Source organism: Erythrolamprus reginae, chromosome 2 (assembly GCF_031021105.1).
Source record: "Erythrolamprus reginae isolate rEryReg1 chromosome 2, rEryReg1.hap1, whole genome shotgun sequence".
Lineage (NCBI taxonomy): Eukaryota > Metazoa > Chordata > Lepidosauria > Squamata > Dipsadidae > Erythrolamprus > Erythrolamprus reginae.
In genome coordinates, this window is record NC_091951.1 from 208,359,155 (window position 1) to 208,386,334 (window position 27,180).

At 42.4% G+C, this 27,180-nt stretch overlaps 1 protein-coding gene across 2 annotated transcripts; it reads right to left on the reverse strand.

The window, feature by feature from the left end:
- Nucleotides 1–532: 532 nt before the first annotated feature.
- On the reverse strand, nt 533–26,807 carry LOC139161878 (phospholipid phosphatase 3-like). 2 transcript variants are annotated; one of them, XM_070741567.1, is made up of 7 exons: nt 25,923–26,807; nt 25,281–25,508; nt 12,729–12,886; nt 11,476–11,756; nt 7,928–7,985; nt 5,233–5,409; nt 533–1,672 (listed from the first exon to the last, which is right to left on the reverse strand). In XM_070741567.1, exons 2-7 carry the CDS (start codon nt 25,447–25,449, stop codon nt 1,571–1,573), a joined length of 945 nt encoding a protein of 314 aa, XP_070597668.1. In that variant the 5' UTR covers nt 25,450–25,508; nt 25,923–26,807; the 3' UTR covers nt 533–1,570. The 2 variants fall into 2 exon arrangements, with proteins under 2 accessions (XP_070597668.1, XP_070597669.1); XM_070741568.1 differs by having other exon boundaries at nt 25,640–26,086.
- Between the last annotated feature and the right edge of the window lie 373 nt (nt 26,808–27,180).

A 27,180-nucleotide genomic window follows, 5' to 3' on the forward strand; every position in this document is an offset into this window, starting at 1 on the left:
AAAACCAAACTACAGGGACCCAGAATAAGAATTGTTCATTCCCTTTTTTGCTTATTCTTAAGCAATCAATTTATTTTGTAATAGCTAACACCACCGAAATGTTGAAGCATCATTGAATTACATAAGTCTTTCAATTCTATCTCTCAATCATTTTTTAGTTTCTCTGCCATCCACCTATGTCTAGTAATAACTAATGAGCCAACACAAATCATTGCAAGGCAATGTTGTGAATACCCATCCTTCTTTCTCTTCTCCTTTCCTAAGGTCCTTTGAACCTTAAATTTGTGAGTCCTTGTGCAAAAATTCCCTGAATTTGTAAACACTACTCTCTTATGCACAGAGGCTATTTCCTGCTTGCTTCACTGAAATTGGTAACATTCTGTTCATAAAAATATGTCCTGAGACCCTGGTTCCTCTTTGGCCAATACTGCAGCTGTTTTCAGTGAAAAGTGTGATTAGAGGGAATCATGGCTGGAAAGAGATTACATATCTTTAGAATCACAAAGTTGTCTTCAATGAAAACTAAGTACCAGTATGTTAGGAATGTATTCTGTTTCAGATACCAAAATCATACATATACCAATAATAAACAGAAAGAGATTTGCTCATTTTTAGCGCTCCACACACTTGGCTGACAAGAATACTCTGAAGTCCAGAAAAGGTTATTTCAGGATTATAAACAAACTTTTACCCACTTGCAACCATTAAATTATGTGATTGTCAGTACCTTTATTACAAAAACACCTTTCACATTATAAGGAGCGGAAGAGATCAGGTTTGGAAGAGAGAAAGGTCTCATCAGGTCTTTCATGACTTTTTCTATACCAGTTTTCTGCAATCACGAGATAGTTAGGTCTTGACTTTTAAAAATTTGGCCACACGGCTGTGTGATGCTATCCCAACATAATTGGAAGATGCCTAGAATGACTAGGTTGTTAGGTACTTTCTTCCCATCCTATACTTTCAGAGCTTAATTCCTTCTTAATTCCTTCTCTACAGTAGTACATTTCTGCAAGTGACTTTCAAAGCAGTAGAAATGCCCCATTAAAACAACAGGTACTAAATATTCCAGAGTTGTCATCCTTCTCCAAGCAACACTATCTGATTGCATACTTCAGGGATGAGATCATCTCAATATCAGTAAAGAGGAAGGGCAAGTCTTCCTGAATAATACCGGTTTGTAAAAAGTGGATTTTTGTGTTCTGAAGGAAAGCCCAACAGGAACAGCGATGTGGACATGGTGTTTTCCAGTAGGAGAGAGGCTCAAGAAGAAGCGTAGAGTGGTCTAATATTTTCCGATCCCAATGAAAACAAGGTTGCCCTGCAACAAAGGGAGGGGAGATCTTCAGTGCACCAATAGCTGCTCCTCCTGGTGCTTCCAGCAATTGATGTAGCAGTGGCTGTTGATACAACAGTGATCAAATGCTTCTAAGTAGCCCCAAGCTGGCTATGACTGTGCCACTGTGCCAATGCAATTTGTTTAGAAGTGAATGTCCAGCTAGTTGCTCAGTTGGTTGAGGTCCTGCAACTAACAAAACACAAGTAGTCTCTGTCTGCCTTTGAGTCTTTCCTAGCAATCCGTCTGATGGTCTGAGTTGGGACTGTCCAAGATGCTTGAGGGCATGGGATGAGGCTGCTGCTTGCAGTGAAACATGCTGGAAATATAGAAAGCCTGAAAAGGAAAAGATGCGAAAAATGGCATAAACCACTATGAACAGTAACAATAAAGAAGGTCAGCACAGTTAAGAGACAACATCCAACTCCACTATTAAACTGAGTCTATAGTTTAAATCTTTGGCCAAAATGGCCTTTTCCAACTTTCTGATACAGCTATTAAATATATCCATTTTCTGATTTAGCCCAGGGGTCTCCAAACTTGGCAGCTTTAAGACTTGTGGACTTCCACTCCCAGAATTCCTCAGCCAGCAAAGTTTAAGTCCACAAGTCAGGTTTGGGGACCCCTGGCTAGACTATTAATATCAGAAATAGAAGACACTGATAGAAATGTTATGAATGTCAAATTCCCATAAATTTGCTCTCAGTTTGCGTCTTCCTACATAATTTTCGGAATTTCAGCACATCTCAGCCTTATGCTCACTTTGTTGTGCTGGAGGCAGATGGGAGGGGCTGGAATCACACAATCTGGCTAGGAAATGGAATGAGTTCCTCCAGGCTGTCTACAGACAATACTTACAAGGGTGTGTGTTTCCTGGCAGCTAGTGCTAAGCCCGGTGTCTTTGCTCACCAGTTCCTTTTAACTGAGCTAACCCTCATCCATTTCCTCCGCATCACGGCAACAGAATCCTTATGGATTTTAACAAGCAGGAAAGGGGTAATGAAAAAGAGCAAGTTTAAAAATTAAAGAATTGGAGGGCCTATCTTACAAAGGACAGTGAAGGCATTGTGGGATATTTGATCCGGAGGGAAAAATAGATAATATAAAAGGGAGCTTGATTGAATTTTATGAAATGATACCTATCTGCTATAAGTTCAATATTCAGTCCCTCTCTCACAATGTTTAGAGCATCGTGCTGATTATATTCAAATATAATTGGTATTACAAATAGAGTTGGCAGAAAAACCTTGAAGAGTCACTGCCAAAATGTCTACTAGCACTGACAACCCGAAAAGTGAGAAAAGACAACAGCAGACTCATCAAAAGCAATTTTCTGTAATACCATAGCCAAATGAAATCTGTACACTGAGAATCCACTATTGGGCAAATGGGAACATAGGTCAGTGGCCTTTGAGCTGAGCTTGTGAGTGTGTAGAAATCCCAGACAGATGTCTGACCTTTGAAACAGGATACAAAACCGGATGAGCCTTTGCTGTACTATATAGTTGCCCAATCAGCATGCAATTATGTATTTAGTGCGTAAAAGTATTTATTAGCTGGTCCAAAATAAGGAGTATTTATTGCACAACCCTGCAGACCAGAAGCATGTCTGTGGGCTTTCCTATGAGAGCAGAACTAACACATGCACAGCAATTGGTTGAACAATCAGTTCAACTGCAAATTAGGAAGCCTGAAGCCTGCGGAGAGCGAAAAATGGCTGAAAAGAAGGCAGAAAATCAGCTGGCCAGCGCATGTATGCATGCTGGAATTGACGCAGGGCAACACCTCGCGTGCCTTCAAATGTGGTACAGCATGCCACCTGTGGCATGCATGCCATAGATTCACCATCACTGGTGTAGAATTTAGTATAGAATTAAAATAAGTAAGGCCAGACTCTGCATGCAAGAACATAAAACAATGGAGGTTAGAGAGCAGCTTTCCCCATCTGTTCACTTTCAGATCAGCTGGGCTATACCTTCCATTATACCCAACCCATCATGGCCTATTATTTCCTGGTTTCCTGTCCTGACCCACCCTGTCTTGCCTTGCTCTTCTTTTAGCTTCCAAAGAGAAGCTGTTATCTCCTGCTTTATTTTGGCAATAGCCTCAGTTGAAGTTAAGTTGTTCTTCAGCATCATCACAATACAGGGTCCCTACTGTCCAATATGGCTAACCTGGGCACCTCTTCTTTTCCAGTGGGTCAACAATATTTAGTCAAATAGGAATGACAAATTTTCATCACCCTTACAGTTGCTGCAAAAGTGGCTGGGACACTGTTGCTCACTGCCTTTTCTTTTGTTTGACTGTGAATATTGTTTGACTCAAACTTTTGATTGACTGTGAAATGTGATACACCATTCCTACAGAGGTCCCATTTGGGGTGGGGGGCTATTTTACAACTTTGCTTCAACAGCCAGATCAGAGGGCCCTCAGCTGTCCACAGTCTGTATATCAAAGCTGACATAAGATTTAAAAATGCTTAAAAACTAAACCTCTTAAATCCAATGCTGATTAGGCCTAGCTGTTTGCAAGACATGCTTCCCTGTATCCCCAACCTCCTTTAAACACGTTGGGCAAAACAAGACCAGACTTTATGTTAAGGGAGGAATAGGTAAACCAACCTTTCAGAGTTTAAAAAAATGGCCCCAAAAAGCTTCAAAAACCCTCAAAAATGGACTGGGAACCCCCCCCTCAAAAACAGCCCATAAAGCCTAAATTCACCCCCGAAAAGGTTGAAGAAAGGCCTAAAAAGGCCAAACAAAGAGGCCTGAAAACGAGGCATGTGGAGCCCCAAAATTGGCTAGCGTGTGAATGGGGGCTTCAGCAGTATTCAGTCTATAAGATACAGACATTTTCACCCCCTTTGGGGAAACAAAAAAGTTCATCTATAGTCTGAAAAATACGGTGGTTCCTGCATCCTACTGTTCATCATGCAGTTTAGCCTTCAAGTCTCTTTATCATCTTTGTTGCTCTTCTCTGCACTCTTTCTACAGTCTCAACTTATTTTTTATATCATGGTGACAAGAAATCTACACAGTATTCCAGATGTCGTTTTACTACTGCGCTATAAATCAGTCCTTCACATGATCGTGAAACTATCTCTGTGTTGATACAGTTTATGACTGCATTGGCTTTCTTGGTAGCTGCAGCATCCTGCTGGCTCATACTTAAGTGGTTATCCACTAGGACACATAGGTTCCTCTCACAGTCACTACAGTTGAACCAGATACCACTTATTCTATACCTGTGCATTTGGCTTTTCTTTCCTAAGTGCAAGACCTTACTTTCCCCACCATTGATTTGCTCTTTGCTGGATAGGGCCCATTATTCAAATCTGTCAAGTCTATTTTTCTGTGAGTTCTCCTTCTATCCTCTCATCTAAATCATTTATGAAGATGTTGAAGAGTATTGGGCCTACTACAGAAGTTTGAGGTACCCTACCTCATGCTTCCTTCCATTTAGATGTACTTATTGAAGAATACATGTTGAGTATGGTTGATCAACCACTTGAAAATCCATCTGGTGGTGATGGTGTTTATCCCACATTTTTCTATCTTACCAAGGAGTGTGTGGTCTACTTTGCCAAATGCCTTAATGAAGTCTAGGTAAATAAACTATGTTCATATTATTTCCCCGATCCAATAATTAAGTCACTTTGTCAAAGAAGGCAATAAGTTTTCTCTGGTATAATCTGTTTTAACACACTCCTGTTGGCTTCTGGTAATCACGTTGCTAGTTTTTAGGTGGTTGCAAATCTGCTGCTTGATTATATCTTCTATGATTTTCCCAGGTATTAATGTCAGATATTGATCAACTAACTCCTTCTCCCTCTCTGAAAGGCAGGCAGAGAGGCAAAAGAGGGTCAGACAGACTGTCAAACACAGGTTGTAACTTACCACCCAGTAGGCCACAAGTGCTCCTTGCAGCAGTCCCACAACCACATCAGATGGATGGTGCTGATAGTCTGAAACGCGAGTAAACCCCGTGTACAAGGCTAGCATCAGTAACACAAATTGGACCAGTGGCCGTAGCAGTCGAGCGCCTTGCCAGGTGAATCGCGCCTGCAGGTAGAACTGGGGGACAAGCAGTGGAAACTGAGTATTTAGCAAACAGTAGCTCTACAGAAAGTCCCCTCCCCGCAATTTGTTTCAATCTTCACTCTGGCAGAAGCAATGACAATTATCCAGGAATCTCAGAGTAAAACTCCAGAGAAATTGGAGAAGTGAAGGAAGGGGCTGGCTAGATTCAGCATGGAAAGACAAATAAATGGACCTTTTTACTTATCATAATAGATTAAGTCTTCGGAGAGGGGCAGCATACAAATCCAAATAATAATAATAATTTAAAAAAAATTAACCAATTGATGCCTTATGCAATTACCTTGATGCCAATTTCAGTCTATTATGAGAAAAGAAAGCAGGGATAAAGCAACAGCTTTCACCCTTTTTACCTTCTATATTTTCCAGCTGTAAAAATGAATAATGGCAACATTCTTTAAAAAATTAAGTTACACGATTTATGCAGAATTGAATTTTTTTTTTCAGATTTCATATTGCCTTAAAAATTAGTTGTTCATAACACAGGGGGGTAACACAGATGTGAGAGGGAGATCAGTAGATACTACTGTATTTCCTACATAAGTGTGCTACATTTTGTAGACCCCCTGCATAGTATGACAACAGTGGCAGTGACAGATTTTTAAAAGGTTTATGTTGGACCTATTAGGAAGATTCTTTTCCAATAGTAGAGATGGGGCAACTCAAATGGGCTTCTCGTTGGCACCCACATCAGATCAAGATCATAGTCTGTTTCTTTGGGACATGATAGCCCCTTTCTCATTTTTAGAAAAAAGTCTCAGGCTGGCAGTCTGGTCCATTTCCTCTGCAATTTCCACAAACAACTCACATTTCAACTTGAACATGAATTGGCTGGGGTCACTTGAATGAGCCAAACTCAAATAAATCTATAGTACTGCTATTTTGTTTCAAATTAGGTTTAAACCATTCTCCATTTATACGGCAAATTCATACAATAAATTGGGTAGCGTGATGTTTTTCTCCATAATGGAAATGGCAATTTGGGAGGAATTAGGTTCTGCAAGCCTAGCTTTCCATCCAAATTTCAATTTCAAAGTTTTCTGGGAGGAGATGATTAATATTAAAAACTGAGGAAGTTTGTGGATAGATCTGACTCAAGACATGGGGCCTGATTGCCATCTAGAACAGTGGCCCCCAACCTTTCCGGCTGAGCAGACTAGCAGCACAGCGATGGTCTGCAGGGGAGAGGGGATGGTTTTGCATGTGTGACTGCCGCTTGCACAAATGGAGCTTTGTAGGCTCACCCGCAGCTTGTGTGGCTCGGTTCCCAATGGGCTGCAGACCAGTCCCAGTCTGTGGACCAGAGGTTGGGGATCCCTGATCTAGAAAACCCATCTCCAAGCTCTTCAAAACTTATGCTGGAAATGTAATCAACAAGAGGACATTTTATCACACTTGGTGAATGGGTAAAATAAGCCAGAAGATTTTGGACTTAATTAGATATAATAATACAGAAGATTTTAAGGATTCATATACAATTAAAGACAGAGACTTTTATTTTGGGATAGAAAGATAAGCTGCTGGAAAAAAAAATATGGAACTTTGTTTTTATATTTGATGACGCAAGCAAGATTATTATATGCATAAAGGAAGAAAGGTTTTATTTTACCAACAATGAAGGAATGAATTTGTTGAGCTGGCCAATTGACTGCTGTAGATTTAAATGTCTAAATGTAATGATTGAGAACCTTTTATTTATTGGAAAATAGGAAAAAATGATGTTTTATGGAATTGAAGATTAGAATAAAAATAATATAGAAAAATGTAAACAATGCTGTAAACACAGAGTAAGAAGTTATTTTGTGTTTTGTATCAGGTCACTTATTTATAATTCTTTTTTTCCTTTCCTTTGATTACTGCCCATTGTTTCTGCTATTTTTTCTTTCATTTCTCTTTCATTCTAAATATTAATTCTTGTTAATTTTTATTCTGTCTTAATTTTTTAATATTTATTTTTTAAAAAGTATATAATACCTATCTCTCTTCTCTGGAAGAGGAATGAAAATATGCTTTCAATGTATTTAGACACTGAAAGCTTAAAAACTAAAACCAGAATCTGAAGCAAGAAGAGAGCAGACACTTCAGGATGCCGGCTAACTCAGCACCAAACATTTTTTTCCAACTAGACTCTAGAAATTTCTGTTACCTAGAAGGGTTGTGTAACTTGCATTTCTGCCATTCATATAGGCAAAAACAAAACAAGCTCTGCGGAGATTGCTCCATAAAGCAAATTCTTCATATGATATATCTTCCAACTGTATTTTGCACACCAGTATAAACTGGTGCTTGTCTTAATTGATAATTTTGAAGAGAGCACCTTGCACCTGTGCCACAAGGCTATTCCTTCCCTGGGTTATGCTTAGGCAGCTACCACATAGGGCTTCTGCCTGCATGAGCCTGACTCCTTTATTTCCCCCCTGTGGTTCATGTAGTGGGGTGATGATCTGCTTTCTTCCCAAATATCACGACTGCAAACCTGAAGAGAGGAACTTACCACTAAGTACATCATGCTATACATGGCAAAGGAGGCATGGCCAGAGTAGAAGGATTTTCTGAAAGAGAAAATAAGATATTTCTCTGAAGAGGACATAATATGTACTGCTTAGTTTGGTATACCTTGCACTGACTACACTAAACCATTTTCTTCTGATGTCCTTTTGATAGTTTGATGGGCATCCTTAAAAGCTCCAACCCCACCAACATTAATCATAATCCCTGGACTCAAAGCATTTATTTATTTATTTGATTAATTGATTGATATGCCTCCCCTCTTCGGGGACTCGGGCTGGCTTACAACTATTAATTATTTCATTAAAATCCATTATTTTAGGGAGGCTTACATTCCCATACATTTTCATCAGGCTTAAAGTTTGGAGAACAAATTATTTTGATTATACGGAGAAAAGATTGCAGCGGTACCTTTACCTAAGAACGCCTCTACTTACAAACTTTTCTAGATAAGAACCGGGTGTTCAAGATTTTTTTGCCTCTTCTCAAGAACCATTTTCCACTTACAGACCCGAGCCTCCGAAACTGTAACCGGAAAAGGCAGGGAGAACCCTCCGTGGGGCCTCTCTAGAAATTTCCTGGGAGGAAACAGGGCCGGAAAAGGTGGGGAGAAGCCTCTGTGGGGCATCTCTAGAAATTTCCTGGGAGGAAACAGGGCCGGAAAAGGCAGGGAGAACCCTCCGTGGGGCCTCTCTAGAAATTTCCTGGGAGGAAACAGGGCCGGAAAAGGTGGGGAGAAGCCTCTGTGGGGCATCTCTAGGAATCTCCTGTGAGGGAACAGGGTCAGAAAAGGCGGGAAGAAACCTCAGTGGGGCCTCTCTAAGAATCTCCTGGGAGGAAACAGGGCCTTCACCCTCCCTGTGGTTTCCCCAATCGCATGCATTATTTGCTTTTACATTGATTCCTATGGGAAAAAATGCTTCTTCTTACAAACTTTTTTTTACCTAAGAACCTGGTTACGGAACGAATTCAGTTCGTAAGTAGAGGTACTACTGTATTTGCCAGCAAAGGCTTCTGAAAGTTCTCTTGGCTGCCATCTAATGGCGATACAGATTTCTGTAGCCCAGGTAGATAGATTTAGTATAATGGAATGTCTAACAGTCCCTGAGACCATACAGAGAAAGGGGCAAATATGAGAAAGAGACTCAAGACTAACTCCAGTTTAAGTTGACCTAGAGAAGTGATTTGACAGACTTCTGAGAATTTGATACATTACCCCTCTAGCAATAAAGGTTTTTCCAAAAACCCAAGAGATTCTTGAGTTTGTCAGCCTTGAAAGGCTTGATACACAGTGAAAGCTGAGGTCAGTTTTTACTGTAGCTTTTGGGTCAAGCTAATAATAAGACTGCAATACAATAAATGCATTGTTCTCTAAAAGAAGCCTCAAATGATCCAATTTATCAGTCCTCCCTGTTTTTTTAAAGCATTCTGTCTCCTCTGCTCATGACTACCATCATGATTAAGCTGAGAGCAAACCTATTCAAATCAGAGATAAAGCCAAATAGGGATAGATCAAAGAAGTTGGAGAGAGGTAAACTGCAGGTAGAAAACAGATTCTGCATATGTTTTGTTTGTTCCAAAATGAAATCTGATCCCATTCTTTCTCTGAGGCTGGGATAATGACAGGCTGAACTGCACAGACTTCCCCACCATTCCCTCTAGTTCTGTCTGGATTAACTGCTCATCATCGTTCCAATTTATATGTCTCAGTCCACATAATCTCCAGAATTTACATGGAACACATTTGATGGAGTGTTTCATGTAAGAACCAGAAAAGAGGAATGGAAATGGCAGAGAGGTAGGTTGAATGTTGGGAGAAATATATAATGTTAAAACAAAAGAAAAAAGATGTTTCCTATTCTCAAAAGATAATGCACTGCCTTGGATGGCATAAGAATTGCCTTCTACCCTGATGGCTGGAGCTTGCAGGACTGAGTATGGTTGAATGGGAAATCCAAGGTTTTTTCTATTTGCTTGGATTTGTGTCTCTTGCATGGGATATACCACTTATATCCAGTGATGGGCTACCAAAATCTTTACTACCACACTGTGGGCGTGGCTTATGCATTTTGCTTCAACATCTTTCAGTGCAAATTGGGTGCTCTGGGGTGGAGCTCCAAATTTTGCTACCGGAACTGCATTCCTGACCGTTCCCGTAGGAGCCCATCACTGCTTATATCCTTCTCCACGGGCATAGACAAACATTTTGCCACTCCTTGAGATTGTCCATCCAATTCAGTAGTCTGATTGAACGAAACAAGCTATTGGGGTAAGAAAGTGGCTGCCTCTCTTTTATATTTCACTTCTAATGATCCTTGTGGACAAGCTTTAAAAAAAATTGCTTAAAACTCTCTTCTTTATTATACCAAAATTGTTCTCTTTCTTGGGTTTTGGCTTCACTTTCTCAATTTTGAGATTTCTCTCTTATGGTCTGTGATAAAATAATAAAAGCCAATGGGACCCTCCATACAGAAGTGGGTTTCAGCAGGTTCTGACCAGTTCTGCAGAACCAGTAGCAGAACTTTTGAGTACTTTGGTCAACTCTATTCTCAAGTCCCAGCCGATTGGGAGGAAATGGGAATTTTGCAGTAATCTTTTCCTGGAGTGGGGTAGCAATGGAGATTATACATTATCCTTCCCCTGTCACACCCACCAAGCCAAGCCATGGCTAAAGAACTGGTAGTATTGTTTTTTTCATTCCACCATTGCCTCTGTACCTATTCCAACTTGAGAGATGAACCTGCAACCTTAGTGGCAGAAGCAACTAAGTTGAATTCAGGTTCATACCCAGCACTGATGCCTATAGTTATTGACATCTCTTTGGAAGTTGGAGCTTATTTGTTCTCCTTCACAGTCCAGATCAAACATGGACACATTTTTTGTGGCCGATAGTAAATTTTACATTCTCAGATTGAAGCACATAGTTTTCAGTCAGGTCCTCCATTCTGGAGAGAAAAATACTGACTGCTGATTGGCTAGACTGTCTGGCAGCTCCCTATAAAAGGGCTGGCTGTCAGACCGAGCCTTTGCTGGGGTGTAAATAGTTGCCAAATAAAGAGCTGTTGTTTTGAAGCCACTCAGGTTGCAGGTTCATCTCTGTCTGCCTCTAACGGTCATGCTTTTTCAAAGCTTTTGAGGCTGCAGTTGCACACATTAATAGGTATTTTTGTTTCTGTTGGGGAATTTTTTGGTGGCTCCAGGGCCTACTAAAAGGTACTTGGGACCTGCAGGCTGCTCTTATATGTTGCACACCTTTGAGCTAGACTTACCCAATTCTTATCTTTTCTGGCTAGTGTGTCCCACTGCCTGGGTTGTAAACTAACTTAGCTGGAGGTTATCAGATCAAGGCAAGTTACTGCATGCAGCATCAGAAGGAAAATGGGAAATGGAGATTCATTCCTTTTTCATAAGCAATTTGGTTATGATGCATGTGAAATAACAGGAATAAAAAATATACACACTATTCCTTTCCTGTGGATCATTGTCAATATGCCACTGGGGGGCTGGGCATCGAGAGACTGTCGTAATACATACCTGGCCTCCTTTACCTTAGAGCGGCTACCAGTGCAAACATAGTCCTCCAGGTATCCAGCAGAGCAGACTATTTGAGTGAAATTAGGTTGACAGACAGCCAGAAAATGTGGGCGGAGGCGACCTACAGCAACTTTTGCCATGTTAGTGAGCGACTGACCCACACAGCAGCCAAAAAGGAAGGACCCAATTTCTTTATAGAGTGCAGCCGCATAAGGATGGGAGAGTGCAGAGCGTGAACTGTGAGGCAGATGATACACATGCAAAATTTCACCTATAATGATCTGCAAGAAAGAACAGAGATGTTGTTCTATAAGCAATTCTGAAATCTGGGAGTAGAGATAAGAGAATAAATGTTTCTTAAGTAATGGGATATGCACTGGGAAAGAAAAAGGGGGACCCATCTTTAATGAAAAAAGTAGGGAGCACTGGTCACTTAGACCAGAGGCCATAGAATAATAGGGTTGGAAGGGACCCTGATGGTCTTTTAGTCCAACCTCCTGCTCAAACAGGAGACCCTATACCTGTGATGGTGAACCTATGGCACAGACATTACAGTTGGCACGTGAAGCCATATCGGAGAGCATGAGAGGCGTTGCCCTATGTCAGCTCCAGTGCGCATGTGCGTGCTTGCCAGCTGATTTTCGGTCTTGGGGAAGGCTGTTTTGCCCTCCGGAGGCTTCCGGGAAGTTTCCCTGAAGCTTCGGAGTGCAAAAAACTACACAATGGGCAAACTGGAAGTTTGGAAAAACAGACTTTCAGTTTGCCCATTGGGTTGATTTTTGCACTCCGGAGGCTTCAGGGAACCTTCCTGAAGCCCCGGAGTGCAAAAAACAGCCCAACGGGCAAACTGGAAATCCGTTTTTCCAAATGTCCGGTTTGCCTGTTGTTTCACCATCCCAGGCTTTAGTGAGCCTGTGCGCATGCGCAGAGATGCACAAGGGCAGCACAGGGGGTGCACATGCATGGGAGGGAATGGGTGTGGGCATGTGTGTGCATGCTAGCACACACACACACACATCCTTTTGCTACTTGAACCAAAAAAGTTTCGCCATCACTGCCATATACTATTCCAGACATATGGCTGTCCAATATTTCTTGAAAACTTCCAGAGGCCATTATGTTTAGCTCTTGATGAAGGAAATGTATCCAATTACACAGTTCATTCTTTGATAATTTGGCTATGGGAATTCTGTAGTCAAGAGCTGTAGGAAAAGGCCTAGCATTCCTTCCCCCTTGCCTCCCTGCTGACTCACTGCTAGGAAGGAGATCAGGGTGCCTGTTGAAATGAGCACTGTGTCGTTGATGGTCTCATGATGCTTCAGGGGGTAGCTGATGCTACTGTCATTGCAGAAGAAGCCACGATGCACTGGAGAAACGAGGCTGAATTCGCAGATGAAGAATGGGATGGAGGCTACAGAAACAGGACAAATTATTTTTTCCCCCTTTCATTGTTACTTATTATTTTAATTTTAAATTTGCTTTATCTTTTTTTCTTTTATCAGCATATAAACACACGCCACAGAGCAACAATTTAGTGTAGCTTCTAATATTAAGTAATTAGCTTAAGACTGAAACCATTAGCATCTATTTGATAATTTGATATGAGTTGCAGTTCTTTTTTAATGTTACGTTTACATTTGGATGGAAAAAAACCAAATAATGTTATGGTTGTAATATTGAATACTAAATGATAATTAACATTGATATATTTTCCATTTCCTTACTCTCTATGCCAGTAAATACCATAATACAATGTTAATATTATTTAATGATATCATATAAACATCACAAGGCAATGTATAGAAAAATGTGAATACCAAACTAGCTAACATAAATGTTGGTAAGGTTTGCTTTCAATTTAAATTATAGTGGCTTGCCCTCTCAGTGTGAATGGGAGTTATCTTGGAAGGTTCTTTAGTCGGGCCACTTACTATTAACTATGACTGATGATGTTTCTTAGTTTAGTAATGAAACCAGTGGTGGATTGCTACTGGTTCGCCCAGGTTTGGAAGAACTGTAGCGGTAGGAGGAGAAGCCTTCACCCACCTGCCCAGACGTCATCATGGACGATCTGAAGGTTCTGAACATGCGCAGAAGGGCCACAAGTGAGCTAAGTAAGCACACATGTGCATTCACAGCTCCACAGTTACCGGTAGCAAAGGTAAGTGAAACCCACTACTGAATGAAACATTTGCAAGAAAACAACCAAGCTCATAGAGTACCAAAGACCCCTCACAAAGGGAAAAGAAAACAACACACGTGTACTTTCCCAGTTTGTTGCTTTTCCAGAAGTACAGTATTAGTATTAGCTGTCATGCACTGAAAACAATTCTAGACCTAACATTTTATTAAATTTTATTTATTTTACTTCATTAAACTTTCTTTATGAGAAGAATAAGATATGGATCCATATACATGCAAAATTGGCCTAATTCTTGGGGCCCTGGCTGATCCCCAGTAAGCAGACAGAGAGAGTCCCTGTCTCGGTTAAATTCTTCATGTAGAAAGAAACAGCCAGCATGTATTTCTTGCTCTGAGAAATGCAAAATCTGCCCTGCGGTGGGATAGGGTGAGGGTGGGGTGATACACAGGGAGACAGTATCTACATGGATATGAAATAGATCCAACAATGTTCTTGCAACTCATAGGACCTTCCTCCCAAGTATGCAGCATCTGTAGCCATTTGGACATTTTGGTAATAAATAATACATATAAGAGTTTTAGAATACAGAATAAGCATAGGAGACTGAGAAATGACCTTGGACGTCTTCTAATCCAACACCCTATTCAAGCAGGATTTTCCTTTGGAACTTTAAAGTAAATCTCTCTCTATATGTTATATTGTGGTTTACTCATTTTTTCCTATTCCTTCTGTACTTGAGACCCTTTTACTGTCTAAACCTGGATTAGTTTTCAGGACAAGCACTTCTGCAACTTAAGTTCTCCTCCCTCCCTGAATGCAGCTGCAAAGGAATGAAAAAAATACAGTTTTGATTTACTACTTCTGAAGATGTCATCAGATACTAATCTGAGACAGGTCTCAATGTACAATACATTTTACCATAATTCAACAAACCACAGCTTAAGACTAACAACATTTTATCTGGGATGAGGTGATAAGGCAAACGATTGTTTAAGAAAAGCAAAACTTCTAACTTTTTTTCCTGAACTTCATTGGGAGAAAAGGAACAATAAGTCTGTGGTTCACCATCATAAAATGCAAATGCATTTTTCATCTCAGTAATTAAGTGTACACAAGGTAGGTTATTATTATTAGAGTGAGTTAATGAAATGAAGCTGCTGTTTCCTGATTCGGTTTGCATGGTATGTAAGACCAAATGAAACCAAACCAAACAAAACCACATTGTAGCTGTAATTTGTCTCTCTAGGTCTCATATGTTTTCCGTCACTTGCAGATAATTATCAAAGTGGTGAATGTATCTCATTCAGCCAAGATCTTTTTGCTTTCAAAAACAAAGTGAGTTTGAAGAATGCCTTACATTTGTGGGAAAAAGTAGCTCTAATTGATGTCCATTGGTTATGTTCAGGTTAGCTATGTCAGATACTAGCCTAACAATGCTGCAATTTGTTCTCTCCATGGTTAGCTTTCTATTGGCACTGAATCTTGAACATGATACAAAGGATTGTATGTATAAACCAAGAAAATGGCCTTATTTAGTAATCTAATTAAGTGTATTGTTTGAGTGGAGTCATAATATTATCAAAAAGCCTACCCACAATTCCAAACCACTTTTTTTTTTAAAAAAAAAAGGAACAAAGGAATGAGTGGATGCATTGAAAAAAAAATAGGTAGGTGGGAAACTAACCCAAACCACGGGGAAAGAAATAAGAATAATGATAGAAGGAAAATTTGCTGGTGAAACGATGGTGGTTTTATAGTCTATGTCCTGGTTCATACCTTGTGCTAAGCCATTTTTTAAAAATCATGATATGTGGAATAAGGCCTGCCCAACATGCTATGCATAAACAAGTCTTGAAGACACACTTCTCATAGAGCAGACCTTTACTTCTCAACCTTGGTGAATCGGAAGAATTCTGGGAGTTGAAGCCCACACACCTTGCCATTCGCCAAGATTGATAAATGCTGTCATAGAGCATAGACTTTATCATGCAAGACTCTTTCCATCAGCAGCTACCTTGAGAGTGATCTTATGGCATTCTTATCAGGGGGATTTGACTGAATGGAGAGGACAAGGAAAGGGTGCTTAACATTAAGAAGGTTTTGGAGTGTCAGCAATGGGAATGGGCAGAGTCGAAGGGAGAAGGATTATGCTCCTCAAAGTCAGTGCGGCATCTCTGAACTGAAATGTTTACAAAGAACCAACTGCTGCTAACTCGGCTTCCACCCATCCCCTGCCCCTGCTTCTTCTTTCTACTCTCATCAGATTCCCTGGGTAGGACTGATGAATTCTGCTTTCCCCAAATGCATGTGTGTACAGGCCAGCTGATTTTTGGCTTGCACAGAGGCTCTGGGGGGGATGGGGGAGGGCATTTCCCCCCTCTCCCCGACTCAGGAAAGCCTTTGAAGCCTGGGGAGGATGAAACATGAGCCTACTGGGCCCACCAGAAGTTGAGAAATAGGTTATTTCCAGCCTCCAGAGGGCCTCTGGGGGGTGGGAGAAGCTGTTTTCGGCCTCCCCAGGCATTGAATTATGGGTTTGGGCACTCATGCATGTGCGATACAGCACATACATGCTCTTTTGGCACCCAAGGAAAGAAACATTCCACATCACTGTTCTAAACCAGGGGAAGGCAAAGTTGGCTCTTCCATGACATTTGGACTTCCACTTCCAGAATTTCTCAGCTAGTATGATTGGCTCAGGGATTCTGGGAATTGAAGTCCACAAGTCATAGAAGCGCCAACTTTGCCTACCCCTGTTCTAAACCATTATATTGATATTTCAGCAGGGAGAATTGGAAGAATAGCAAAGGCAGGGTATGTGAGGCAGCCATAAGGGCATACAGCATTTGCACATCCATGTTGTCCTGTCATAACCATAGGCCACCTGTCCAACCACCATTTCTGGATAGCAGAAACAGATGAGGTCATCTTCAAATGATCAGGAAGGAACTGGGGATGGATAGTCTAGTGAAAAGAAGGGCCAATGGGGACATGATAGCAGTATACAGGTACTTAAGGGATTGCCATGGAGAGGAGGGGGGTCACACTATTTTCCAGGGCACCAGAGGGCCAGACGCGGATCAACGGATGGAAGCTGACCAAGGAGAGATTCAACATGGAAATAAGGAAGAACTTCCTGACGGTCAGAGCCATCAACCAATGGAATGGCCTGTCAGCGGAGGTTGTGAATGCCCCTAACTCTGGACATTTTCAAGAGGAGATTGGACTGGCATTTGGTTGGGGAGGTGTAGGCTTTCCTGCTTAAGCAGGGGGTTGGACTTGATGACCTGCAAGGTCCCTTTCAACTCAAATAAACAAACAAACAAATAAATAAATGAATAAATAAATGCCACTCTCTTGGTGTTTCCTGGTTACACATTGAACTTTTTTTTTGTGGCTTCTGCCCATTGGACTGATGAGGTCCAAGTTGCTTGCTTCACTTTTATTTCTTCTAAGTGAGCCCTTGCATTTTTATTAGTTGCTGTGTGTAGCAGCAGGAATGCTGGGCCACCATTTTGGATCTGTATGCTACTCTCACCAGTGTAACTTCCTTTCCTCCCATTTCAAAACAATTTGTTTTGCTTCTGTTTAATTACTTTTTGAAAAGCTATTTTCAAAGTTAAAGTATCAGAAAGCACACCTATAAAGAGATTTGGAAAAATTGTAGTTTCTTTCTTGCATTTCTTGCAACTTTTGTTTCGTTTTCCCTCTCCCTCCCATGGAAAATAAAGCGATTGGCAATGTCTTTCCTGGCATGGGAAGCTGGGAGGGCACAGCAACGGGGGAACTGTCTGGGGCGAGAGTGTGCATAGCAGCCAGCAGTCCAATCTGAATTCCTGGCAAGTTGCTGTTGAAATGTCCCAACCTGCATAGAATTTCTTCAAATTAGCTTAGAGTTCAGCTGGCATCAGCACAGGACAACAGTAGTGCAGAACTGCCCTTAGGCTTGAACTTGGGAAACAGTTTCCCAAATTTGTGGTTTTATCACAATATTTAATAGATTCACTTTTGGCATGTCATTGATTGAGTTGACAAAAAGCACTAAGCCACAATTGGGACTGAATCAACCATAATATTGAGACTAGATTCATTTGTTATCTCGGGGAAAAACAACAATTTACCAATCACAAGATTTGGTTTGCCCAATGCTCAAAAACAAAGGCAAATCAAATGCACCATGTGACATGTCTGAACTGTGTTTCTCTGCCTAATAGAACTTGGAGCCTCCTAGGAGCCAGAATGGGATTCAGGTAGACGAAGAAAATGAGGTTTGCCCAGGACCAGAAATACCTTTTGCAATCCACTAGGGTCAAGTTGCAGACAGCTGGGACAGAACAGTCATCAAGGCAGAGAATGCCACAGAATGACCATCAGGGTTTCTTTGTCAACTACCCAAGCCTTGAAGGGACAGCTGAGCTAGGCATATGCATCCAGGCATTTCCCCAACCCACCAAGTAATCTCCCTTTCTCTAGAATGCCTTGATAAGGCTCCAGTTTGCCAATTGGACTCCTCTGGGAATCCAACTCTCTTGTCTCTTTTAGGAGTAGCAAATAGCAGGAGGCAAAACATGAAGGCAACAGTACATAGAATATGATGGAAGTGAACCAAACAAAAACCTCAGAGACCAGAACCACAAACCTAGAATTAAGATACTAGAAAAACAAGGCAAGGCCTGTGCCGGTCCCTTGAGAGCTCCTGAGCATATTCCTTCATTGAAATGCAATGGAATCAATCTACCCACCTCCCCAGCTGCTGGTTGAGGTGGGATAGCTAGCAGTAGGGTTTCAGGGATGACATGTGGATTATCTGGGGCGGGGATAATAACAGCCCCTGATCCTTTGAGGTCAAACACCAGCCTGCCTCACATGTTTCAGTTATGCCAATATGTGTCTTTTCAATCTTTTAATTTTATTTGACGAGTATTTCTAAGAAGCTACACATTCCCAAGCCTTATCCAAATGCTCCTCCTACCCCCTTTCCTGATTTCCCGAAGGTCTTGTTTGCTAGCTCACAATAAGGTTTCCAGATTCCCACAATAGCCATCTCTTGCAATCATCTCTCTCCCCCCCCCCCAAAGCTCACCTTATATGGTGCCCCAGTCCTGCCATGCACGTAGATCTTCCCTGGCACTTGGAGGGAGCTATTAATATCCACTTCTCTTGGCGCCCTGAGTATTCCCATTGCCTCTCCTGGCCAACTGCCCACATGCAGCCCCAGCAAACAGTGAGACTGGTTGAGCAGTTCCACCAGGTTGAAAGTCCCCATCTGAAGAACTGATTGGATGCACACATGACCTAAGGCACAATGTATTCCATTTTTCTGCTTAGAATAAAGTAGATGGGGACATGGTTTGCCTGTTTGTGTGTTTTGCTCTCCTCTAACAGACTCACTAGAAGTGCAAAACAAGAGCAGCTAAAAAAGTGGGGAAACGAAGTCAGCCAAACAAGCCAGGGGTAGGTTCCTGTTTGTTTTACTGCTGGTTCACTCAGGGACATGCCATGGCGGTGTGCATACTTCACAAAAAGTACTTAAAAAAAGGTTCTGTGCAAGCGCAGAAGCAAAAAACAAGATGGTGGGGTGTGTCAGGCCTGGGTCTCTTCTGGTTCTAGCAACCCAGGCTGCCAACTTACTACTATAGAAGTGGTCCGAACTGGTAGGAACCCACTTCTGAAACAAGCCACGGCTGTTTTGCTTCTTTGCAAGACATAGCTTCCTCAACAAACTAGCTTCCTCAACAAACCATGATAGAAACAGTCTGTGGCTTAGCACAATGCATGAAACCAGCCTTCAACTACAAAGCAACTGTCTCCTACAGAGGGCTTGCTCTGAGCCCTGAATGATAACTCTTTTGACATTATTTGGCAGGGTGTTACTCCTGGTCTCTGAAAACAGGAAGCAGCCTGTCTGGTCCCCTCTCACAGCAACACCCAGGACAGCAAAATTCAGCCTGTGATGTCAGGGAAGGAGGAGAAGGTTCATGAAGAACTGAAAGTAGGAAAGCAATGGAGAGAGGATGGAGGATGCTCACAAAACTGTGTTGGGAACAAATGCAGATACAGAAGCAATCTGGAAATTCCAGCTGGGGATAAAACCAGAATCTTTCTTCTCTTGGAACAGATTTTGCCTACCTACTACAACCTGAACTCTTTTTGTCCCAAGTCAACCTGAGCTTTTATAGCTACAAGTACTTCTTGGTCACCATTTGAGGTACAATCCAATTCTTATCTGAGATACAGTACTTTCTGAATGCCTCTTCCTGCCCACAACCTCTGAGCCAACCCTGTTATCACTGCCAGTCTGCCAAGTTGCCTGAATCCTTGCTCTTTCCAGATCTCTGTCAAATTCTGCAGATGAAGTAGTGGCCTGAACAAGTCAGCTCCTTACTAGCCATTCATATCAGTCCACCTAGACAATTCTAGTGCTAATTTCCTTCTTAGGGTCTGGCCAAATTTCCCAACAAACTGGCTCTAGCATATATCTAATGCTGGGCTAAAACTGTGTAGAGCAGTGATGGCAAACCTATGTCATGGATGCCACAGGTGGCACGCGGAGCCATATCTGCTGGCACGCCAGCCATTGCCCTAGCTCAGCTCCAACATGCATGTGCCAACCAAATGATTTTTGGATCATACAGAGGCTCCTGGGAGGGTGTTTTTGCCTTCCAGAGAGCCTCTGGGGGGGATGGGGGAGGTCATTTTTACCCTCCCCCAGCTCCAGGGAAGCCTTTGGAACTTGGGGAGGGTGAAACACAAGCCTACTGGACCCACCAGAAATTGGGAAAGAGGCTGTTTCCGGCTTCCAGAGAGCCTCCAGGTAGCTGGAGGAAGCTGCTTTTGCCCTTCCCAGGCATTGAATTATGAGTGTGGGCACTCATACATGCATGATAGCATGCGCACATGCTCTTTCGGCACCCGAGGAAAAAAAGATTCACCATCACTGGTATAGAGTCAAAAGAGGATTATTGATAGAACATGAAGGATGAAAAGACACATTCCAAGGTTATAGGAAAGATCACCCAAACTTTCAACTGACCTGCTTTGGTTAGACAAAGTTTAATTCTACTTTTCACCCAGATCTGCCCCAAAGGCATTATCTTATCTGCCTCTGACTATAGATATGCACTTGCCTGAGAAAAATAGACATTTATATTTTATAATATTCTTTTCAAACATAAAAATTCTAGAACCAATGAAATGTATCAAAAAGTTCTGTACTACTTTCTACAAATACTATATCACATGGTGCACACTATTACATAGAATTCCTGCTTTATTATTTGATAATGGGTACCCAGACAGAACAACTATCCATCACAGAGGTTAGCAGCAATAGCTAAAAGTGAATCCTCCTTATTCAAAGTGTTCCTTGACATTTCTGATACTGGAGGGCAGCAGTTGCCTTGTGGTTTTTCTAAAGCGACCATTCCTGAACAATTTCCAATTTTTTAAAATAAATCTTTGCACATGCTAGTAGTTTGACAGTATATGTGCCACAGGAAACCTATTTATGAATGAAATCTAAAACCGGCGTGTCTATTTCCATCTGACATATGGCAGACAGTGTATCATTTTCTATCTCTCTGATGTTTATGAAGGTCCCATTCCTAATTCCTACACAAGGAGAAACAGCATGTTCATATATCTTTATGAAACTGGGCTATATATTAGGGAAAGGGGACTCTTAAGGAAGCATTGATACTTAAGACTAGTTTCCACAGTGATAAAAGATATTTTGGTCTCTGAGATAGAAAGTCTAGATCCAATCTCTTACAATTTATGAACAAGTACAGTCTTCTAGGAAATTTATCTGCAAACATCTAATTCAGAGTTGTTACAAAGACAATAGCTACTCTACCTAAGGACAAATCAGATTTCTCCCACCCCTCAAGCTGTGACTAAGTACGGTATGCCTAAAATCAGCTAATCTTACTTTATTTTGATTTCTGCAGACATTCTCTTCTATAGGCTGTTTGTTGTATACTTATTAAAATGATATTTTCCTAATGAATCTCATTAGACTACAATCCAATATTGTTACAATAATTCCAGAATTCCCACATAGAATTCCTATTAACCTATATTGGGAAAATATAATGGTGCGCTTATGCGTACCGTCCCTGTCCTATTGTTTTTTTTGTTATTTTTTATCATTACTTATCTAATGTTTTATTTGTACAAATTACCACTCTATAATTGCTTGACAAAATAAATAAATAAAATAAAATAAATAAATAAAATAAGTCTATCTAGTCTGAAATTCTCTCAGAGACCTGGTCCTATTCACAGCTAATTCTATGGGAGAAAAAAATGGGTACTTTCCTAGTATCCAATTTTTTTCTGCTTCACTTGTAAAGAGTCACATTTCAAATGTGGTTACATACTTTATAGCTTGTTCTGCTGTAGTTGTGAACTGAAGTGATACCTTTGATCTCTCAAATCTACAACTAGCCACTAAAAATTCATATCTGCCAGGAACTCATTAGGTGACCTCAGACAATTTCTTCTCTTAGCCTTATCTGCATGATGGGGATAACAAGATTGTTCAAAGAATTACAAGATAAAAGATCTGAGGGTCTTTGAAGACTTCAAAGCAGCCTCACAACCTGCTGCCTCCATGATGGAACATCATTCCCTTAAAGTATGGTTAGCATGGGTGTGTGTGCTGATTGGGGAACATGGGAGTTGGTCTTGTCTGGACAATATTCTATATTTGCTTGTGATTATTATTAAAATCAGACTGCTTTGAAGAGGTTAAAAGACAGGCTTCCTTCAAGTCAGTAAAAACTGATATCACTACAGTGGCAACAAACAGTGAAAATAATTCTTTCCCTTTGCTCCAGTCTGCTTTTCTTGTTTTTCCCTTTTGCTTTCCCGGGCCCCACGTCAACTTGGAACACAACAAGCCATCTAATTTGGGCTATGTTTTCATATCAGAACTTTTTACTTAAAAAATAAAAATAAATTAAGGCTTCTTTGGAGACCGACCAGATCACTTTCTAAGTCCCTTAGGAATATTTTCAAGGACTTCAGTAACATAAGGGAGCATGTGTGTGTACACACACACACACACACACACTGTAACTGGGCTCAGCTTTTGTGTTTTGAAATACAACCCTTCAGCCTTCAGAAATGTACAAAATAGTTCAGAAAAAAAAAGTGGCTTATTGAAATGGAAAAATGGAATATCCCCCCTGGAATGAGGACATACGCATTTAAATAAGGGCTCCCGCATTAGGCAAGGGATGGGACGAGGCGGCCTCCAAGGTCTCTCCCAGCCCTAGGATTCTGTCTTTCTATTTCTATCATTCCCTTGTGCCATTCTGATGAATGCCCTTTCTGATGGCTGTACATCTGTCTCCAAGCACCAAGCACTTCTCTTTGTACCGAGCTCACTCTTGTCCTTCTCATTGCTGAAACCCTGCCAGGAGGTGACTGAAAAAGGAAGCAGCCAAAATTTTCTGATAGGCTGGATTTAAACTGAGCTTTCCCTCCTCATCAGTTCTGTCTGAAAGTTTCCTTATTATTCCGATTCATCTAGCATAAAATTGAGGCTGTTTGTGAGCACAAAACCTGGTACCAGGGTATAGAATTTAACTTCCTGGAAAATGCCACATTCATTTTAAAAAGTAGCCTCTAGGGCTGGAGGCAATAATAAATGTGTGGGTAGAGCCTTAGGAAATGTCAGAAGGCAGAAATATGACTGAACTGAGTTCACTGGAGTCTGGACTTGACGGTACCATATGGTTAGCAGACGTGGAAACCTAATCTTTGCCGCCACGAGCAGCAAAAGTGGGTTATCTTAAACTATCACTTGGTCTCCTGCAGCTTCCTTTTTTTTTTAGTCTATGGAGATTCTCAGTCGACCAGGTCATGGCTGCCCCAAAGGTGCTTTTTCAAAAGGCACCTGGACTTTAAGAGGAGGTGGTCGTTTGGCAGCTTTCTTCACAAGCTTCTTGGATGAGAAGCAAAACATCTTCAAGGAAAAATAAAATCCAGTTCCTTTTTTTTAAAGGACCACATCTCCTGCAATAATGGCTCCAAAAATTTTACCCAACCCAAATCCTTGGCTTAATTCTGATGGGATTCAAATAGCCCTTTGTTTTGACCCAAAACTTCCCCAGGTGTTCCATCATATGTTATAAACAAGATTTGCTTCCACAGGGAAGAATCAGATGTTACCAAAAAGGGGTCCAGACTCTCTTGTTTGTTATTAATATCCACGTGGGTTTGTGGATACTTGCAGAAAGAGCTTTGTGGAACAAGGTTTCAAACCTCTTCCAGGCTTAACTATAAGAAAAGTCCAGTAGGTGGTCGGGGAAATGACTAGGGGAGAAGCGATTCAGTGGGTAGAGGGCAGAATTAAGGCTCTGCATGCTGTGATTGCCCATTCTTCTCAAGAATTTGTTCTCATCTCTATACAATTATTAACCAACAAGCAGAAGATCATTAACCAGGAAGCACAAATCTGCAGAAATATTTGCTGTTTTGACTTCCAAACAGCCATATCCCCTTGAATAAAGGAAGAGCTCCCTGTGCCTGAGAGTTCTTAGTACTCCTAAAAGTGCCACATGTAGCTATAAAGTTGGCCTCCCTCACAGACGTCTTCAACATCCAGGGAGCCCTTCTTATAGGTGGTTTCTGAGTTAGCGGAAAAAGCTTATTGAATGTTTATTGGAGGCTAGAGTGGGCAAAGTGACATCCATTGCAATCTCTCCTGATACTGGTCCCCACATATCCCCACCCCCATCCACTGTTACTGCTTTCCCAACATCAACCTCTATAGCAGAGCACATTGCAGAGCAAGAAAGTAGAAGTGAGCCTGATAACTGAGTGTCATATACTTAACACCCTATCAGAAAAGCTATTTCAGAAGACTTGACTTTGCTCAAGAGCTGTCTGCTCCGTCCTAGCCGGGGACCAACTATGATTCATGGTAACATAATTTACACAGCAGATGCTAAGGACTAAATTAAAGTCTTCTGTGGAGGATTAAATGAATATCCAAGCAGTGGTTTCGGCTGCAAGTTCCGACTCAGAACAGCCTTGGACTGATGTAGACATAAGAGCTTGGGTATGCCCAGTTGGAGCACCCAGTAGTGGTTTCTCTGATTCTTCCATAGGATAGATAACAAGTTTGGTCCTGTATTACCAGATTCCCAATTATCCAAACCCAATATAAAATGGACTGCCACATAAATTAAGCATGTACAAATTACCAGAGAAATGATTCAACATTTTGTTTTCTAGATTTTCAGAAAAGGGCCACTTCAACTGCAAGAATCCTTCCATGCTCTATTAGCCACCAGATATGTTGAGTGCAACCTTCATCATTTCTAGCTATTTCTAGCCAAGCCCAGTATGGTGGGAACTCTACACGGTATGGTTTTACTCAGTGAATGATACCAGAGATTGGGAAGCTGGAGATTCCCAGTTCCCCTTGGTTCAGACAAGAAACATGACAGACACAAGAATATCCAGTGATATGAGTAAGGAGGTAGCAGTAGGAGCACAAAATAAGCTGGTCGGTTCACCTCTATTGCGGAGAGAACTTGCCTATTTAATTCCTTCTCATTTCTCATTCCTCTGTGGCAAAAGGTCTCTTGATAAACAATTGTCACATACTAGTAGGTAAGAAATTGCAGAGCCCCCACCCTTCACTCACCCACAAGTAAACACACAATGTCCACAGCCACCAAGGACTTCCTCAGCAACGTTGGTGGAGGAGCAAAGGCAGCGGATTGAATGGTTGAGCTCTGCACGGTCACCCGGACCTCTCTATGTCCACTCTGCCACTGTAAAGGCTGCAGGAGTCGAGGGTGATTGTTTTGCATGGTCTACCCAGGTCAGCTTGCCTTCTGGCAGGATCAAGACGGGTCCAATTTCTGAGCCCCTGCAAAGAAAGCAGAATCCAGAGCTTTGGTTTCCAGGCGGAGAGGTGATTAACTAGGATCATCTAGTCAGTAACTCTCGGAGGAAGAAAAATAAGGAAAGCGATGTCGGGTCCGGCAAAGAAAAGCAAACCTGGATTCTGAGAGTCCTCGGGCGGTTCTGTCCGACCTTCCAAGGGGCCCGGCGGCGGCCGGGTGGGCTGGGCTGGGGCGAGGTTAAACTACAACCAGTAACTTTTCGCTCCGAGTTTATTATCCCAGCGCGCCTCGTCCGCGAAGGAGGTGTTTGGCAAGGCTCTTCTTACGTGAGCTCCCCTGCCACGAGGTGGCAGATCCGGAGCAATCGAGCTGAGCGAACTTTGTGAGGGAACGGGGCAAACTCCTGAGGAAGCAGCTGCTTCGGGGCAGAGACCCACCTGGCGTCTTCGCCTTCAAACCGCGCGCGTCCGAGGTGGCGACGGCATCGCTAGGACGGGAAGGAGGAGGGCTCTCTTCTTTCCTGGCGACGCTCAATCTCGGGTCGGCTCCGCCGGGTCTTTCGCTCCGTTTCTCTCCCTTTCCTGACGCGCCCGCCCTCCCCTCTCTTCTCCTCGGCTGAGTTGCCTGGAGAGAGTCCGAGCGGGAAAGGAAGTCGCGAGGCGGTCGGCGAGCCAATTCACGTCACAGACCCATGGAATTGGATCGCACGTGCACTTGCGCGTAAGCCCCCCCCCCCCCCTCGGCTTAGTTCCGAGTCGATCCACCGCCGAACTCTTGGGAAGCGGCGGAAACCGAGAGGTCGGGGCGAAGGACGAGAGGTCGGGGCGGCGCGCGGTGGGGCCCCGACTCAGGCCTCGGGCCCTCGTCGCTAGGGGCCATTGTCGGAAGCGTCCTGTGCCCGCAGCCGCCGAAAGATTTCCGGGATGGGAGAAACCGCACCGGCTGGCAGCCTTTCCCCCGCTGGTAGCAGAGGCGCTCCTCACGCCTAGATCCGAGGGCGGTCCCTGTCGCAAGGCTCGGTCAGGTGGCGGTTCTGGGAGTTTAAATCGAAGAATCGTCTCAAATCTTCACCGAGGTTACTCCACTCTTTCTCCCCCCTCCCCTTCTCCAAACTCAGATGCTTGCTTCACCGTTTGGCCTGCGTGGGAAACCAAAGGGCACAGCTTGCGTCTTGCTTTCCCAGCAACTTTACTCCACCTGAGCAAAAGATCAGGTGTATCCAGTCAAAGGATCTGAAGGGAAAGGGAATTGTAATTTAACTCATAAAGGGCACCACGGAGGGAAGGAAAAAAAACTTATTGTGGGTCTTCCTCACTTGTACCTAATCAAAGCACAATCCTGATCTTTAACGTTGCCCCGCCCCCTCCAACAAGCCTCTATAGTTTCTTTCCAGCCCATAAGTGACATGGCTTTAAATCGTCTTAATGGTCCCTGCATTTCAATAGTATTTTCCTCAATTTTGAAATGTTTGAAAATGTTAGACCTATAAAGCTGTACATGGCACAGGACCAGATTATCTCAGAGACCGCCTTCTGCCGCACGAATCCCAGCGACCAGTTAGGTCCCACAGAGTTGGCCTCCTTAGGGTCCCGTCGACCAAACAATGTCTGTTGGCGGGACCTAGGGATAGAGCCTTCTCTGTGGGAGCCCCCGCCTTCTGGAATCAACTCCCAGAGATTTGCACTGCCCCCTCCC

Excerpts from the sequence above, each read along its gene's own strand:
- LOC139161878 (XM_070741567.1), bottom strand. The coding sequence starts at position 25,449 with ATGCAAAACAATCACCCTCGACTCCTGCAGCCTTTACAGTGGCAGAGT. Across the intron at positions 12,887-25,280 it reads CATTGTGTGTTTACTTGTGG|CCTCCATCCCATTCTTCATC; the intron begins GTGAGTGAAGGG and ends CTGTTTCTGTAG. Across the intron at positions 1,673-5,232 it reads CACTTGTGGCCTACTGGGTG|GCTTTCTATATTTCCAGCAT; the intron begins GTAAGTTACAAC and ends TTTCCTTTTCAG.